This window comes from Rhinopithecus bieti, unplaced genomic scaffold (genome assembly GCF_001698545.2).
Source record: "Rhinopithecus bieti isolate Rb0 unplaced genomic scaffold, ASM169854v2 scaffold_51732, whole genome shotgun sequence".
Lineage (NCBI taxonomy): Eukaryota > Metazoa > Chordata > Mammalia > Primates > Cercopithecidae > Rhinopithecus > Rhinopithecus bieti.
This window is the reverse complement of record NW_016821090.1, coordinates 394,145-412,208: the sequence shown is the minus strand read 5'-3', so window position 1 is coordinate 412,208 and position 18,064 is coordinate 394,145. Positions and strand designations below refer to the sequence as shown.

General features: G+C 38.7%; 1 protein-coding gene across 4 annotated transcripts in view; it reads left to right on the top strand.

Moving 5' to 3' along the window:
- NME8 (NME/NM23 family member 8) overlaps positions 1–18,064 on the top strand; it is a 48,124-nt gene that overhangs the window by 13,169 nt on the left and 16,891 nt on the right. For 3 of the 4 annotated variants that reach the window (XM_017860171.1, XM_017860174.1, XM_017860172.1), the window contains 6 exons: positions 490–556; positions 1,449–1,522; positions 2,636–2,728; positions 4,794–4,990; positions 14,297–14,472; positions 17,570–17,714. In XM_017860171.1, coding sequence (XP_017715660.1) covers positions 490–556; positions 1,449–1,522; positions 2,636–2,728; positions 4,794–4,990; positions 14,297–14,472; positions 17,570–17,714 — 752 coding nt within the window. The remainder of the gene's footprint in view (positions 1–489; positions 557–1,448; positions 1,523–2,635; positions 2,729–4,793; positions 4,991–14,296; positions 14,473–17,569; positions 17,715–18,064) is intronic. The other variant, XM_017860173.1, reaches the window with a different exon arrangement.

Sequence of the window (18,064 nt, the reverse complement as noted above, 5' to 3'; positions counted from 1 at the left end):
TTGAGGTCAGGAGATCGAGACCAGCCTGGCCAACATGGTGAAACTCCGTCTCTACTAAAAATACAAAAATTATTTGATGGAGGGTGCCTGTAATCCCAGCTATTCGGGAGACTGAGGCAGGAGAATTGCTTGAACCCAGGAGGCAGAGATTGCAGTGAGCCAAAATAGCACCACTGTACTCCAACTTGGGCAACAGAGCAAGACTCCTACTCAAAAAATAAATAAATAAATAATAAAAAAAATTTAAGGTTTGCTACCCTTTTCATACTGCACATATGCATTATTCCTGCCCCTTCCATTTGAAAACATCCCTTATTTTATTTCAGTGGAAAGCTGGAGACAGTAATGTCAGATAAGTTCAGGAACTCTTCCACTTTACTTTCTATTTCTTAAATTATAAATGTTTACTAGACACAAAATTTCTAAAAACCCACTCACTGTCATTGTAAAACATAACTGTGTTCTTTGCATTGCATTTCTTTTTCATAGTATCCTGAAATTCCATTAGTAGACTCAGATTCAGAAGTTAGTGAGGAAACACCATATGAAAGTGTTCGTAAGTAAATTTACTTCAAAGTAATCCAAGGGTTTTCTGTACCTAGGTGGTCATCAGAGCATCACTTGTTCCAGCTAAACACTGGTAACAAAATCCATGTTTATTAATGAGGAATTGTTCAGATAAATGATGATTTTGTGCCTTGCAAGACTCAGCTATTAAAAAGCACCCTCTTTTCCTCACTCGCCTTACCTTTGGTTCTGGGCCTCGAGCCTTTCAGAGGTTACCCAGTACAATGGATTCCTGTCTCCTGTTACTAATCTGGACAGCAGCTTCCTACTTCATCCTTTACCATCTTCCAAAAATGTGTGATGATAATTTCTTCCTTGATGACCCATACTCTTGGTTTACTTTGCAGTTAACAATTTCACGCCTTCACTAGATGATCTGCGTTGGGATAGTGGGGTGTATGTCTTCATACTCTGGAGGGAGCAGAGGCAAACAGCCACAACCAAATGAGTTATCTTACACTAAAATTTCATTATAAGAATGTCGGTACATTCATAGATGAATCCGTTGGTGATGTTTACTTGCATGATTCACAGTTAAAACTTCACTCACTGGTGGTACTGTGCTGGATGGATCCTGTGTGTGTAAGAAGCCTTACACATGGGAATTGCATTCAAACCGCCAGGGCCTACCTACTCAATTTTTGTTTCCTCTTGATTAAAAACTCTTGTGAATGTTTCTCCTGCGTGCAAATATAGGAACTGCCTTTTGATTCTAAGTAGGAACCCTCTGGTAGTTGAAATCCCATAATAAGATACACAGCTATCAATGGGAAACAATTCACTGATCGTTAGAAACTTACATTGCTAATTGCCAGATCCTTCATTATCCAGACTTTGTGCCGAGAAAATGAAATTCTGTCTTCTTCTAAATTTTTTTCTAGAGGACTTATTCAGTATTGCTATTATCAAACCGGATGCTGTGATTAGTGGAAAAGGTCTAGAAATTAAAAGAAAAGTAAGTAATATTTTCCAACTATGATTAAATTAATTGCAAAATAACAACCTCTTATCGTCAGTTTGAAGACAAACTTATCATTTAGAGTGAAATATAACAAAAATGCACTACTGGTGCTAGTTACCTCTGAAGGCTTTGAGTTCTTTATGTCTTTACAAGGCTCGATCTATTCTATTCATGCATCCTTCTGTAAATAATCCTACTCTACCAGTGTCCTATGTAAATTTTAAAAAAGTATAGTTCTTATACTAGATTGTATATTAGTCTGTTTTCATGCTGCTGATAAAGACATATCTGAGACTGGGCAATTTACAAAAGAAAGAGATTTATTGGACTTACAGTTCCACATGGCTGGGGAGGCCCACAATCATGGCAGAAGGCAAGGAGGAGCAAGTCACAACTTACATGGATGGCAGCAGGCAAAGAGAAATTGTGCAAGAAATCTTCCATTTTTAAAGCTGGCAGATCTCATGAGACTCATTCACTATCATGAGAATAGTGCAGGAAAGACCCGCCCCCATAGTTCAGTCACCTCCCACTGGATTCCTCTTACAACACATGGGAATTGTGGGAGTTTAAAGTTCAAGATGAGATTTCGGTGGGCACAGAGCCAAACCATATCATTGTGCTCCTGGCCCCTCCCACATGTCATGTCCTCACATTTCAGAAACCAATCATGGTTTCTCAATAGTCCCCCGAAGTCTTAACTCATTTCAGCATTAACTCAAAAGTTCACAGTTCAACATCTCATCTGAGACAAGGCAAGTCCCTTCTGCCTATGAGCCAGTTAAATCAAAAGCAAGTTAGTTACTTCCTAGATACAATAGGGGTAGGGGTGCAGGTATTGGGTAAATACAGCCATTCCAAGTGGGAGAAATTGGCCAAAATGAAGGGGTTATGGGCCCCGTGCAAGTCTGAAATCCAGCAGGGCAGTCAAATCTTAAAGTTTGTATATTTTTGAGCCACTTCAAACCAAGTATCCTATAGATTTTGCTGAGGTTCTTATAGAAAATGCATTGAAAGCTGGTGGTTTGTTAAGCCCAGAAAACAAACTTAACTTGTTTTACATGTGATCCCATGACACCTGGATTTGACCTTACTCTTTAATTGAAGATTACCACAGCAGGATTTATCATAGAAGCAGAGCATAAGACAGTGTTCACTGAAGAACAAGTTGTCAACTTCTATAGTCAAATAGCAGACCAGGTATGAAAGTCAAAAAGAAAATATCCTCTATGTGTTTAAATACAGTGACCTCTATAAGCTTTAAATCTTTATTACAGAAAAGCAAATTGGTAAGTCTGAACAACTAAAATAACTTCTGGTGTCCCCGTTGGTGTCCGTATCATGGAGATGCCAACGATAGCGGCTCTGAAAAAATCTTCGGTAGAAATAGTGGCTGCCAAGCAAAACTGGATGGTCTGATTGTGTTTTGTTGACATGAAGACCTCTTTATGTCATGTCTTTCAAAGGCCCCTGCATCAGTCCTCTGGAAGTGAATATCCAGTCCTTTCCTATTGATTTTTATTCTGGATTGAAGGCTCTGACATCAGCTTCACGAGAATGCTTTAATCTTTTCTTTACCTAAGGGCATTTCTCTCAGGCTGTCCCTACCCCAACTGCCCCACTCCTGCCACCTCCCTGCCCCATCAACAGTTTTTTGTCTGGGGATATAATATAATAAAGGCAGTGCTGTGTATTAGAAAGTGTACTGGCTTGGGAGTCAGGAGACCTCACTTCTAGAAATGCACTGTCCAATATGGTACCTACTAGATACGTGTGATCATTTGAATTTAAATTCATTAAGGTTAAATTACATTAAAAATGTGAAGTCTCGGTTGCACTAGCCACATTTTAAGTGTTCAAATCCACATGTGGCTACTGTGTTGGAAAGGGTAGAGAGCATGTACCTCATCACAGACCGTTCTACTGGACAACACTTTGTGGAACCGACTGCACCACTCACGCCATCTCTGTTGGCCCCAGCTTCCACATGTGTAGAAAGAAAGGGTTACTCCAACTGCATTGACATTAACTGTAAACTTCTGAGAAAATCCAATTCCTGGGCCCCACCTCAGACATACTAAATCAAAAACTCTAGGATTGGGCTCCAGAAATATGTATCTTAACAAACCCCCTAGATAACTTGGAAACATCCTAAAATTTGGGAATGTTGTTAGGTTATCTTTAAGATCAATTCCAACTAGCTTTGAACTTCCACCACTTAAAAATGTGGGAGACTAGTAGCTTGGAAGGAATAGGGAAAGATTTGTTAAAGATGTGAACCAAAAGTATCTGAGACAGGTTGCAATCAATTTAGAAAGTTTATTTTGCCAAGGTTAAGGACACACCCATGACACAGCCTCAGGAGGCCCTGATGACATGTTCCCAAGGTGGTCGGGGCACAGCTTGATTTTATACATTTTAGGGAGACATGAGACATCAATCAGTGTGTGTAATACATACATTGGTTCTTCCGGAGAGGTGGGGCAACTTGAAGCAGAGTTGTGGGGTGGGATGCTTCCACGTTATAGGTAGGTAAGAGACAAACGATTGCATTCTTCTGAGTCTCTGAAGAGCCTTTCACTGAATACACGATTTACATGTGAGACGCCATGGAGGAATAGTCACTTATGCCTTAGTCTCGCTTAGTGAATCTGCATTTTTACATAACCAACTGAGCAGAGGAAGCCATCAGATGTGCATTTGTCTCAGGTGAGCAGAGGGATGACTTTCGGCTCTGTCTGTCCTCTGTCCCCCACCTGTGAAGATAAGCTATCAATTATCAATTTACATTGCCAGGGTGAAATCCAACAGAACTGTTTTAGGGTAAAGATCTTGAGTCCCACAAGGAATTTCCTTGTGGACAAATTGAGAGGGAGGTATGTAGCTTTTTTTTTTTTTTTTTTTTTTTTTAATCTTTGTAGCGATCTTATTTCCCAGCTTGACTTTTCCCTTTGGCTTAGTGATTTGGGGTCCAAGAGATTTATTTTCAAAGGATACAAAGTTACCCCGCTCTGGTTATTATACATTTTCTTTATTGAAACATCACTATGTCCCCATGAGTATATGAAATTATTTTCAATAAAAAACAAACAAACAAAAAACCCAAACATAAAAATGTATTGTTAACAGGAGATTTATAAGAGTAACATTCCCTTGCCCAGGGACCTTGGAGGGGGAAGATTTCATTTGACTTGGGTAGTGACCACCATTTTAGTCCATCCATTTCAGGAGCCTGAAGGAAACAGTTTATCATTTTATTTTGTAGCCTGACTTCGAAGAGCTTGTCTCTTTTATGACAAGTGGCTTAAGTTATATTCTAGTTGTATCTCAAGGAAGTAAACACCATACTCCCCCTGAAGAAACTGAACCACAGCCCGACACGGAACCTAACAAACCATCTGAGTATCAATGTGAGGTTGAAGCCAAGGTTACACCTGCAATGATGAAGAAGAAACGAGACAGGTATAGCTCAAGACCAGGAATTGTGTCACTTGCAATGTGTTATTGGGTAATGAAGCGTCATGTAGGCACCTCAATACCTAAGGGCAAATGTTTTTATGTTAAAGGCATAAGTATTTCTTCCAGTCAACCTGACATACTGTATATTCAGAAGAGCTGTGTGCTGGGTGAAGTGTCAGTAGTTGGCTTGTGGGTTGTAGGGTAGTAAGAATTTAGAGATGACGGTGTAGGCTTGAAAGGAAAGTTTTGTTAGATAGAAAGAGGACTGCAGAAGAGTGCAGCAGGGCTCCTCAGTAAGAGAGGACTGAGCTCGCCATGGTGGATTTTTCTTTAGGGATATTTATAGACCTTAAAGCTGGAGCTTAAGGGTTATTTGGACCTTATTAGCCACGCAGGTCATGACAAATAATTGCATTTATAGACATGTTTATGCCTTGATGTCAGCAAGGGTTGCACAATGAGTTTGAACATACATGCATTCCGGAGATGTATAGAAATTCTAGTTACTTATAATTTTTTTTTAAGCCTGGTACCAGATGCTGGCTTTAAATAATAGGGAAGTCTAGTTACTTCTAAATTCCTCAGAGAAGGAGTTTTGCCTCTGGATAGTCAGCTTGGTAGCCCTCAGGTGATCTTTGCTCCCCTCACTGTGACTGCCCTGAAAGTTTATGTCAAGACCACTAGAAAGGGAGGCCTTTTTCCTGTTCGTCATCCTAAAGCTGGGCACACCAGTCTGGCCACAAGAGCTGGGACTTGAAGGGTGTATTGGAACCATGTATAATCCTTCCCAACTCAGTCTCCTCTCCCATCTCCCCACCTTCCCCTTTCAGTTTCCTGGTGCCCTAAAAACTTGAAACATGAACTTTTACTTTAGATGGTTTGTGGTTACAAATTACTGAGAACAAAATTGTTGTATATTTTTTGTTGACGGATTTTAAAATATTAGAAAATGGATGTAAATAATTTGTAGAGCGTTGGTTTTATGTGCTGCTGTTTGTGCCTGTTATTCCTCTGAAGACTCAGAGAATGGAGAGTGTAACACAGCAGTTGTCAGGCTGCCCCGGAAAGAAAGTCAGGTGAGCAAGAACATACTTAGAGTATGCGAGCCTTGAGGCTGCCTGGGATGTGTCTCCCCGTGCTTGGCAGTCCATCTCCACTGCATTTTCTGATGGAGAATCTCCAGAATATTCCTTGTTATTCCTTTTTGTCTTATTAATGAATTGTAGTGGCTTTTCTTGGGTGCCTACCTCTGTTGGCTCCTAGTGATGCCGTATTTTTAGGAAGTGGGAGATCCTAATATCATTAATTCCAAGTTGTATGCAGGATAAAGGAACTCATAAGGTAAATCCTATTGTCAAGGAGCTTTGTAAACAGTAGCAGTTACTTTCAGGGTTTTAAGGGAAAATAATAATGAGTGGGCTGAGGGAAGGTTTGTTGGGTAAGGTGTGTCAAGTTTAAAAAGATACCAGATTTTATCCTAGAATTTTTGAGCCATTCAAAAAACAAAAAGCGCTCTATGAAGCACTCATTCATGTAATGTACAAAGTCATCATTCCATGGGGCTATCGTTTAGGTAGCAAACCTCCTTTACATCCAACTTTGAGAAGCTCCAATTGTTCAATACTCACAGGACACCATGAACAATTTCAGCATGTTAATTGGCATGTCAGAAGGAAGTGCCAGCAGCTCTCCCTCCAGAACAAGAGCAAGCACTGTAGGGGCCAAGGTCGGAGTGAAATGAAATGTGTACATCTTGCTCTGGCACAGTCTGCAGTATTTCCTTTCTAAACTTAGAGTCCCCATGTGCCTTTGGCCCATGTTTATCCCAAGCTGGCCACAGCAGACAGCATGGGACAGTGTGGAGCATGCTTGTTTGGTGTGCTGGGGCTCAGAAACTGATACCCAAAATATGGCGCTTTGACCTGCTGAACTGAAAAAGCCTCACAGTGTCTCTGACTTGCCCCAGCACTCCCGGCCAGCTGTCTCTCTCAAAGCACAGGATGAAGCTGAAGTTTTTTTTTTTTTTTTTTTTTTTTTGAGACCGGATCTCGCTCTTCCGCCCAGGCTGGAGTGCAGTGGCTGAATCTCAGCTCACTGCAAGCTCCACCTCCCGAGTTTACGGCCATCTCCTGCCTCAGCCCTCCTGATACTGGGACTACAGGCATCCCGCCACCTTGCCACAGCTAGTTTTGTATTTTTATAGAGAGCGTGGTTTCACCCGTGTTAGCCAGGATGGTCTCGATCTCCTGACCTCGTGAATCCGCCCGTCTCGGCCCTCCAAAATGCGGGATTACAGCTTGAGCCACCGCGCCCGGCCTAAGTGTTTTATCCTGCCTAAAGATCCACACACCTGACAAGACAACAATTGTTTTTCTTCCCTCCCCTATAAGACAAGAATGTAACCACATCGAACGGAGATTAGTGTAACAAGTTAATTTCCATGCATTGGTCCATTCATTCTCCCTAGTCATCCTTTATTGCCTCTCAGCAGAATTCTCTCCACTCCCATGGCCTGTTTTGCCAGATGGTCTATAATGGGTATTCAATCTTTTGGCTTCTCTGGGCCGCACTGGAAGAAGAAGAATTGTCTTGGGCCACACATAAAATACACTAACACTAAGGATAGCTGATGAGCTCAAAAAAAAAAAAAAAAAAAAAAAAAAAAACAAAAAAAAAAAACTTGCAAAAAAAAAATCACAATGGTTTAAAAAGTTTACCGATTTGAGCCGGGTGCGGTGGCTCATGCCTGTAATCCTAGCACTTTGAGAAGCTGAGGCGGGCGGATCACGAGGTCAGGAGATCAAGACCAGCCTAACCAACATGGTGAAACCCATTCTCTACCAGAAATACAAAAATTAGCCAAGTGTGGTGGTGCATGCCTGTAGTCCCAGCTACTCAGGAGGCCGAGGCAGGAGAATCGCTTGAACCCTGGAGGCAGAGGTTGCAGTGAGCCGAGATCGCACCATTGCACTCCAGCCTGGTCAACAGAGTGAGACTCCATCTCAAAAAAAAAAAAAGAAAAAAAAGTTTACCAATTTGTGTTGGGCCACATTCAAAGTCTTCCTGGACCTCATGCAGCCAGTGGGCTGCAGGTTGGACAAGCTTGGTTTATAAGCTTCTGAACCTCGTTGAGGGGTGGGTACTCACTCTGTGGTTCTCCCTGTGTACATGTTAATCAAATTTGTCTGCTTTTTCTCCAACTAATCTACTTTTTGTTGTTGATGCCTGTTGGCTTTTCAGCAAAACTTGAGAGGACAGAGGGGAAGCTTTCCCCTGGCCCTTATAGTGCTTGTTCTTGTTTTCACAGCTCTTGCTTTGGAGGGAGGGCCTCAAAGGCACTGTCACTTCCATGTGACATCTTTCAAGTATGTCCAGAATCTAAAGGAATAAGGACAAAAAATTCTCATGAGTAATTTATTCAGTTGTTCAGTTTCACTCTTTATTGCCCCGTCTCCCCTGTCTCCCAGCCTGCTCAATCTCCTCTCTGGGTGGTGGGGATGGAGAGGGTGAGACAGGAGAGAAGTTAAAAGCAGAGCAATTGAACTGGAAGTGAGTGGTGAGCACTCTCATGAACATGACCCCTCTGGGTACACAGCAGCAGAGCCCCAGGGCTTTGTTGGCTGGTTATCCCTATGGAGGCAAACACTTCACAGCTTATGAATTCACATGGTGTGGGGAAACTCTCTCCATGCCATTGATGGTCTGCCTGCTCCAGTGGCTGCAGAAGGATGGGGAAGAGCCAGGGAAACAGGGCAGAGGTACCCTCGTTTGTCGTTCACATTCCAGCTTCCTTCATGATGGCTTTTTATTACATTATTTACATGTCTGTCTCTTTAATCAGCCTGTTTTAAGAAATCAAAGGATAGTGTCATTTATCTTTGCTTTCCAGTCTTTCTACGGATCAGGAAGGTGTGGTTCCATTAGCTACATTGCTCAGAGTCACACAGATAGTAACTGGCAGAGTCTTCTCATTCATTCACTTATTCTGTTATGTATTGATTCATTCATCTAGTATTTATTAAAGTCCTACTATATGCCAAATCCTAGAGATACGAAGATGGAGAAGAATTAGATGATGACCGCTGAGGTCACTTTCAGTTTTAAGTCTTTATGACAGAGTGAAGGTGACATTTCCAACCACCTCTACTATATTGTATTCCTCTGTCCATAGAAAATATCTATTCTCTTCTCAGTAGCCTCTCTATTTGTCCCTATAACTGTAATAGCAATAGGAAACTTAATTTTTTTCTTTTATGGTATTCTCATTTAAATTAAACATAGTAGACACAATTCCTAAAATAATCCCTAAAGGTGTTTCTGGGATCAGGGCAGTCTGAATTCTATACCCTGACTCTACTCCCATCTGCAAAGCTTTCTTTCCTCTCCAGAGTCAAATGGAAGCTGAACTGATAAGGAGCTGGCTGTCAGTGAGTTCTGGAGCTCTGTTCAGGTCCCCAGGGCAGGAGAAGGTGAGGGTGGTGTGGTGTTTTCTCCACTGTGAGTTTGAGGAGCTCCTGAGCTCCCCAGAAAACAAGGACCTGCAGACAACCACAGACCTTGAGAATAACAGACTTGTGGACTTCACTGAGACTTCTAACTCTTAAAGGGCCAGGATGGAACTGACTAGAATTATTGAATTCCTTGCCCTAGCTAGCTCTCTGGGGATCTTTCCTGATTGACCCTGCAGAAGAGTAACAACCCACTGTCTTCTACAGCGCAAGCATGTAGCCTAGAGGTCATCTTGCCTTCCAACTACAGGGTTTCCAACACTTATATCAAAAATCAGACCTGAGCCCCAGTGAGCCAACAAGGAAAAATGACTACCTGCCTAAGGGAGATTGGCAGCCAGAGAAACGAAGGCCTATACAAAAATCACAACACAAGTCTAGTGAAGAAGATCTGCTTAGAGACAGAAACATCCTTAAATAAAATAGCTATAAAAATAGGGCTTGAGATTCAGTTGCTAGGTATACATTTAAACAGCCTTTCAAATTTGACTTATACAAATTATGATTTGTATTGTAAGTCCAGTGGAGAATTAGTGGGTATGATCATTGTTTGAGACTCAATGACATGGAAAGTCAGATGCAAGAAATAGCTGAAAGTACACACAAAAAATTAGACAGATATTATGAGAGCAGAAGTCCGCAATCTGGATAATATACTGAGGGGACCAATGTGCTAATGAGAAACTCCACACAGAGAACAGACGGACAAACTGTAATTCAACAAATAATGGGGGAATTTTTTTCCCAGAATGAACGCATTTGTCTGCCAATTGCAGGGGCTTACAATAGTCCACCCTCAGCTGATGCCACTCCACCCCTACCCCACACACAAATACAGGAACATCCTGGGAAGAAACACTGCACACTGTTTCCAGACAGAAAGAATAAGCAATTGTATACTTCATATGTTTTTTTATCAGCACATATGTTCATATGTGCTGATAAAAAGCAACCCAGAGCACATCATCTTCCTAACATCCTCTTCCTCTGTATGACAAAATTATTTTTAAGTACTAGTTACTGAATGAGGCAAACAATTATGCTAGAATAAAAATACAGACAGTGAAAACAGTCTTTTATGGGCCAGATGCTGTGGCTCATGCCTGTAATCCCAGCATTTGAGTTCAGGAGCTCGAGACCAGCCTGGCCAACATGGCGAAAACCCATCTCTACTAAAAATACAAAAATTGGCCAGGCCTGGTGACCCATGCCTATAGTCCCAGCTACTTTGGAGGCTGAGGCAGGAGAATTGCTTGAGCCCAGGAGGCGGAGATTGCAGTGAGCCAAAATCGTGCCACTGCACTCCAGCCTGGGCGACTGAGTGAGACTTTGTCTCAAAAAAAAAAAAAAAAAAAGGAAAGAAAAGAAAAGAGTCTTTTATGGACTTTTGAATATATAAATATATGAGTATATATGTCCCAAAGGAAAAAAGTGATAGATTATTTGTTTAATATTTTTATCAATAAAATATATGTATGCCTGTATATATTAATCTGTCACAGAAATGAAGTACAGATTTTGCTTTTTGAAAGTCTTAATTTTTGAAGATTTGTCCATGATGTTCTGAAAACTGATCTCTACTCTATGTTTAATAGAAACAGACGGGTGAAATTCCCATTTTACAGTACATTGCATAAATTGCAATACTGCCAATAGCTTTGTTGTTCTGGGATTGCTTCTATGTAGAGCACCATGTATAGTACACTACTTACAAAAGGATAAGTAATGAATATGTGCAAATTCCAAGAGTACACAGCAGCATTATTAATGTTTAGGAGTGCTGGTACATGGTGCTGATAAAAAGCAACCAGATTTTTAATTGGTTTTATTACTGGTTTAAAATTGCACTTGCACTTTAGGTGGATCTCTTCCACCAACTGCATACTTGGCAGCAATTGAGAATAAGTTACTTATAAGGGAAAAATACCTGACTGGCATAATGCTCATTTTAGGACTACTGGAAGAAAAAGACTGCATTCTTACAAAGCTAAGATATTCACCTGGTAGAGCAAATGAAGATCTTCAAGGACATACTTAGCAATATATCACCTATCTACTCCTGTGGAAAATATGTGAGGATATACTTAACCAAATCAAAAATATGGGAGGAAAAAAAAGAAAAACAGTTCTTATCAGCGAAACTTGGAATCTCTGAACACACACACACACACAGACACATACAGTCCATAATTCTGGGTTTTATAATATAACAGCTGATGAAGGACTCCAGAAATAGAAGAAAATTCTTCTAGATTCTAAATTATCTCAACAAAACCTAGGAGTTTCTGGGTGTATGTGGCAAAATGGTTCAAAGATCAAGAAGGTAGTATTTTGACAGTTGTATTTTGAGGTTCTTATTTGCAGAAAGGGCATAACTGGAGTATTAAAATAGGGAGGTAATGTGTCAGAATGCAAGAAATACTTGGGACATACGCATCTGGCAACAGGGGCCGGAAAAAGACAGTAAACATTAGTGCAGTGGATAAGTATAGTAGAACTTCCACATTAACAAGGGAAAAACATGGAATGAATAGCAGCTTGCTCAGACCAGCAAAATAGGGGAAAAAAGAAGAAATCTCAATTTAAAATAAATAATCTAGATAAAGATGAAAAAAATAAAGTCAAGAATATGGCTATTAGGCTAACTATGAAAAGGTTAGTTTTCCCATCACATATAGAGATTACTAGGTAAAGGTTAAAAAAATAAACTAAATTATAAACCATCATATTAATGATGGGCACAAGAATCATTGAGTTTAAAAATATTGTGTGAAAAATACATACACAATTTCATATAATGTCCTCATAGATGACTTATGAATTATAAGGGGATAATTGTAGCTTTTCAATAGAGGCAACAGGGGGATATCAACTAATTAATGTCACCAATAATGGGGAAAACTGACATCATACACCTCCTATGTGATGGAGCAAGTAATGGACCAAGAAGGACACAGGCTCACAAAGGTAGTTTTCCTACCAAAGATTCATAACCGGAATGTAATAGGAAACTATTAGGCCATCCAATAATTTGAAACCATCCAAAATGAAGGGAAGTCTACAAACAACTGGCCTGGACTCTTCAACATATCAATATCATGAAAGACAAAAGAGGTGGAGTCACTGTTGGAGATAAAAGCAAACTAAGGAGGTGGGACAACTACTTGCAATATATAATCATGGATTAATATAAAAAATTACTATAGATAAGCTGGTATTAGAAAATTGGTGAAAATTGAATGTAGACTGTTTATGAGGTAATAGTTTTGTAGCAATGTAATATTTCCTGAAGTATTTAGAGGTGAATTGTTAAAATATCTGCAGCTTACTCTCAAATGGATCTGCCAAGACACACATACACACACCCACACAGCCCCCCATACCCTCAACACACATTGGGGGATGAAAGCAGGAGATGGAGAGAACAAATACGAGACAGTGTTAACAGTTGGTGAACCTAGATGAAGGGTATAAATGGGAGTTCTTTGTCCTAGTCTTGCAACTTTTCTATTAATTTAATGTTTTTCAAAATAAAAAATTTAAACAACTTTACTCATCTATATTCTGTTTAGAAAAAAAAAGACGAAAATAAAGGGATGGCCAAAAAATAGCCAGGAAAAATAAAGTATTAACATCGATCATTAAAATTGCTAAATTTGATAAAGAAAGACATGATGTAGAAGGCAACATTTATGACAATATAGCAACCAAAAAAAGAAAAAATTGTGCCCCCACCAACATAACGGCTAAGTACATAAGGAGGGAACTACTGGAAAAATAAGGAGAACTGGAAAAAATACCTGCTAGCAGACGAGAATAAGTAAGGATGTAGAGGAATTAAAAATACATAATCCATAAATAATATATACTAAATTGGCCGGGCACGGTGGCTCACTCCTGTAATCCCCGCACTTTGGGAGGCCGATACGGGCTGATCACAAGGTCAGGAGATCGAGACCATCCTGGGCAACATGGTGAAACTCCATCTCTACGAAAATACAAAAAAAAAAAAAAAAAAAAAAAAAAATTAGCTGGGCTGGTGGCACTTGCCTGTAGTCCCAGCTACTCAGGAGGCTGAGGCAGGGGAATCGCTTGAACTTGGGAGGCAGAGGTAGCAGTGAGCTGAGATTGCACCACTGCACTACAGTCTGGTGACAGAGTGAGATTCCGTCCCAAAAACACAAAAAAGCCCCATATATATATGTGTGTGTGTGTGTGTATATATATGTATATATGTGTATATATAGATAGATAAATTATAATATATGAAACATAAACATATATACAACCTTACACATAATTTTTTCTTTTATACAAAGAATACTTCAACACATTTTTAATCAAAATTTTACCACACATATTTTCTGATTATAATCCAATAAAATTGGAAATAAACAATAAAAAGTAACTGACAATGTTCATTTGAAAATATGAAATGCAGTTTTAGATAACCTTTAGTTCAAAGACAAGATTAAAAGAAAATTAAAACTCTCTGGAAAGTTTTACGTAGGGAAAAGAAAATTTTCCTTAAAACACAAAATTTTATTTTGATCTTTGTTTATTCTCTCATAAAGTCAAACATAGATGATATCATGTAAGTAATTTTATAGTGGGCTCAATAAAAGTTGAATTAAGTATCATATTCTTGGATATAATAGGGAGATGCAATTTATCTTTATATGGAATTTAATTTTGTTTTATTAAACTTCTAGTAATTTATGAACATATCAGTTTTAATTTGTTGGCATGGTTATAAACTTCAGTTTACAATAATCTTAAATTGTATTTTGGATTTTGACAGTTTACAAGAATATCTGGAAAGACAGCATGTAGCTCAGTTTTGTGACATTGAAGAGAATGCAACTAATGTTTCTAAGTTCATGGATACTTTCTTCCCTGATTTTAAAAAAAGGAAAAGCATGAAATTAGAAAAGACATTGGCATTACTTCGACCAAATCTCTTTCATGAAAGGAAAGGTAGGGAATCAAGCATGAATTGTTTAAGTATTTTATAGATGAGATTTGAATAAACCCTAGTATAATTACATTTAAAGACATTGTTTTAAAATTTAACATTGAAGAAAAAGCACCTTAAGAAATTAATGTATTAACTTACTAATATCTTAATAATAGTGAATAAAACATATTTGTAGCTGAAGAGTTTACAAGGTATTTTCTAACCTGTGAATTTGTTAGAGTAGATTTTAACATTGCAGGAATTATTACATAGTAAAGATTGAAAGCTTTTATGTCTGAAATGTCAATTCAAAGCTTGGATCTACCATAACTGATAGTGTGACTTGAACAGGATATTTTACCAAGTTTATTTCTTCACGTGTAAAATTCAGAACATTAAAATGATAAACCACAAATAAAGCACCTGGCACATAAAGAGTTAGTTCTTTTAATCTCACCCCATATTCTTATAGCAGAGTGAATATGGCAGAACAAGAACACGAGTCATAAATTAACACTTCATTCTTTTTTTATACCTAATATATGGAAACATAACTACCATTAATATTTATATATTGGCCTTTTATTCTCTGACTTATCCAACTACCTAGGAGCTTTCTAGGAGCTTTGGTAGTTGTGGCTTGATTTATTTAGATATTTGCAAAATATTTTCCCTTTATTGTTGCTCAATTGTTTTTCAAGGTTATATAGATATCTAAGAATGAACTGATGTGACACATTTATTTAACTATTAAGCACCTTACCTAGAAATTTGCCTGTGATTGATGAGAAGTAAGGTATCAAAGTGTGGGCCAGGTGCTGTGGTTCACGCCTGTAGTACCAGCACCTTGGGAGGCCAGGCAGCTAGATTGCTTGAGCCCAGGAGATCAAGACCAGCCTGGGCAGCATGGTGAAACCTCATCTCTACTAAAAATAGAAAACGTAGTTGGGCGTGGTGGCCCATGCCTGTGGTCCCAGCTGCTGGGGAGGCTGAGGCAGGAGAATCACTTGAACCTGGGAGGTGGAGGTTGCAGTGAGCTGAGCTAGCGCTACTGCACTCTAGCGTGGGTGACAGAGTGAGATCCTGTCAAAAAAAAGAAAAGAAATAAAGGAGGAAAGGAAGGAAGGAAGGAAGGAAGGAAGGAAGGAAGAAAGGAAGGAAGGAAGGAGAGAAGGAGGGAGGGAGGGAAAAGAGGGAGGAAGGAAAAAGAAAAAGGAAGGAAGGAAGAAAAAGAAAGAAAGAAGAAAGAGAGAAAAAGAAAGAAAGAAAAGAAAGAAAGAAAGAAGAAAGAGAAAGAAAGAAAGAAAAAAGAAAGAAAGGAAGAAAAGAAAAGAAAGAAAGAAAGGAAGAAAAGAAAAGAAAGAAAGAAAGGAAGAAAGAAAGAAAGAAAGAAAGAAAGAAAGAAAGAAAGAAAGAAAGAAAGAAAGAAAGAAAGAAAAAGAAAAGAAAGAAAGAAAGGAAGAAAGAAAGTCAACAAGGTGTTTGGGGCTTTGAAGTATGATTTTTTATGCATCAGGTTATTCCATGAAACTTCTATGCAATTGCTAGAAGCCTTTATCTAGAACCAGGAATTCTGTATGTGTTCATACCTGTCACCAAATACTGCATTAGAAAGTGTTACTGGAATGCTTGAAAGGATGTTTGAAAATTCTCGTGGGCATAGTGCAAGCAAAGTAAAATATTTATTATTATATTCATCATGGAATTTAGAGTGAAACAGTCCTCTAGTGGCGAGTCCATAGAAACTCAATGCTGTCTTGCAAATAAAGCATACTCACTAATATTTTTCCAATTTATCCGTTGGATGGTAAGACCCGCTCTACACCTGGTTTATAACTCGTTTGTGATCACTTAACTGAGAGAGTGCAAATTAGGGAAGGCAATCACCAGGATTCTCAAGGGTCGACAATCGACCTACTCTCCCATTAAATCTACTTTCTTTAGCTTTATACAGATTTACCTTCCCTGAATATTTTTCCTTAGCTTTTATCATGAGTCATTTCAAGAAGCTATTAATATTATATGGCAATTGCTTGGGGATTGGTTGTCACTTTTTAAACTGTGGTCATCAGGTATCTTCCTTTGAGAAATCTTTTTACAAAATTAGTAATTAAAAAAAAACTTCAGTATCTTCTAAGAATTAATATGATTTCACCTTTTCAAATTTCAAGAGCTATATATCCTATGTTTTCTTTTTTTTTCTGTGAGGCAGTTCTGAAGCAAATTGTTGCTTAAACTGTATTAACATGCATGACACTTTGTTTTATTCTTTCCTTACAATTGTTTGCTTAGTTCTAGTTTATTCACTTTATTTCCTGTTTTTTGGCCTCAGTAAGGAGCTTAAGGCTGTTTGAGATCTGAGTCAATATTTGTGCTTTTGACTTATCCTTCTTTGTCACAAGATGACCTGCACAGCTCCAAACATCATGCTCCTCAAACATTCAAAAGCAGGAAGCAGAAGGTGGTGTAGGACAGAGGTTCTCCCTGAGTACCTCTCTCAGAAGACTCCCCAGTGTATTTCCTATAAACATCATTGACCACAGCTGGATCACACTGCCACACTATCTGTAAGGAAGGATGGAGGTATGAGTATTGGATTTTCTAGGCTTCTGTAGTGGGAAGCAGGCAAGAGAGAAGAAGGTTGAGATATTCTTTCAGGTATTCAATCAAGTTGTTTCTCCCCAAATGGGACAAATCAAATCATGGTAATTGAACATAAAAATTATTTATAATGACTTCCATAATTGTGTTGGTTGATTATTTAGGTTACTGTCTGCACACACACACACACACACACACTCTCTCTCTCACATTCACATGCATACACCCAAGAAAAAGATTTAATGAGATACATGTGTGTGTGTGTGTGTGTGTTGTATATGTGTATGTGTATGTATGCATTATTCCTGTGCAATGAAAAATTGGAAATGCATCATAATGAGATGTTAAGGGACACTGTTCACCTTAAATTAAAACCTAAGAAGCTATTTCTGCAAATTTCCAAAATTTTGCATGAGAATAAAGTGCATTGTATGCCTTCATGATAGTATATTATGTATTGTGTACATAACCAGTAATTACCAGTTTAAAACTTATTATGTGACTGTTTTTATTTAGATGATGTTTTGCGTACTATTAGAGATGAAGACTTCAAAATACTGGAGCAAAGGCAACTAGTATTATCGGAAAAAGAAGCACAAGCACTGTGCAAGGAATATGAAAATGAAGACTATTTTAATAAACTTATAGAAAACATGACCAGGTAGAATTCAAGATTCAGAAAACTCAGTCTGATTTATTTTTGAATCATGTAAACTTTCTCCTAAGTCTGGTTTCTATTTAAGCTGCCAAACTCCTCAAGTCTGTAAACATGTTCTGAGTTTACTTCTCTACCAGTCCTGCTCCCATCCCAATCCTCTGCTCACCTGCCTGTCTTCTCTAGTCTTCCAGGAATGTTACTGGAATAGTAGGAAGGTCTCAGAGGAAGTTAATGGAGTCCCGTTGAGTTGAACACCAGAAGTCCAGGGTGTACAATACTATCAAGTTTAAGCAGAGAACTGACTGACTCTCAAGAGCTTTTGTAATCTTTTTTTTTTTTTTTTTTTTTTTTTT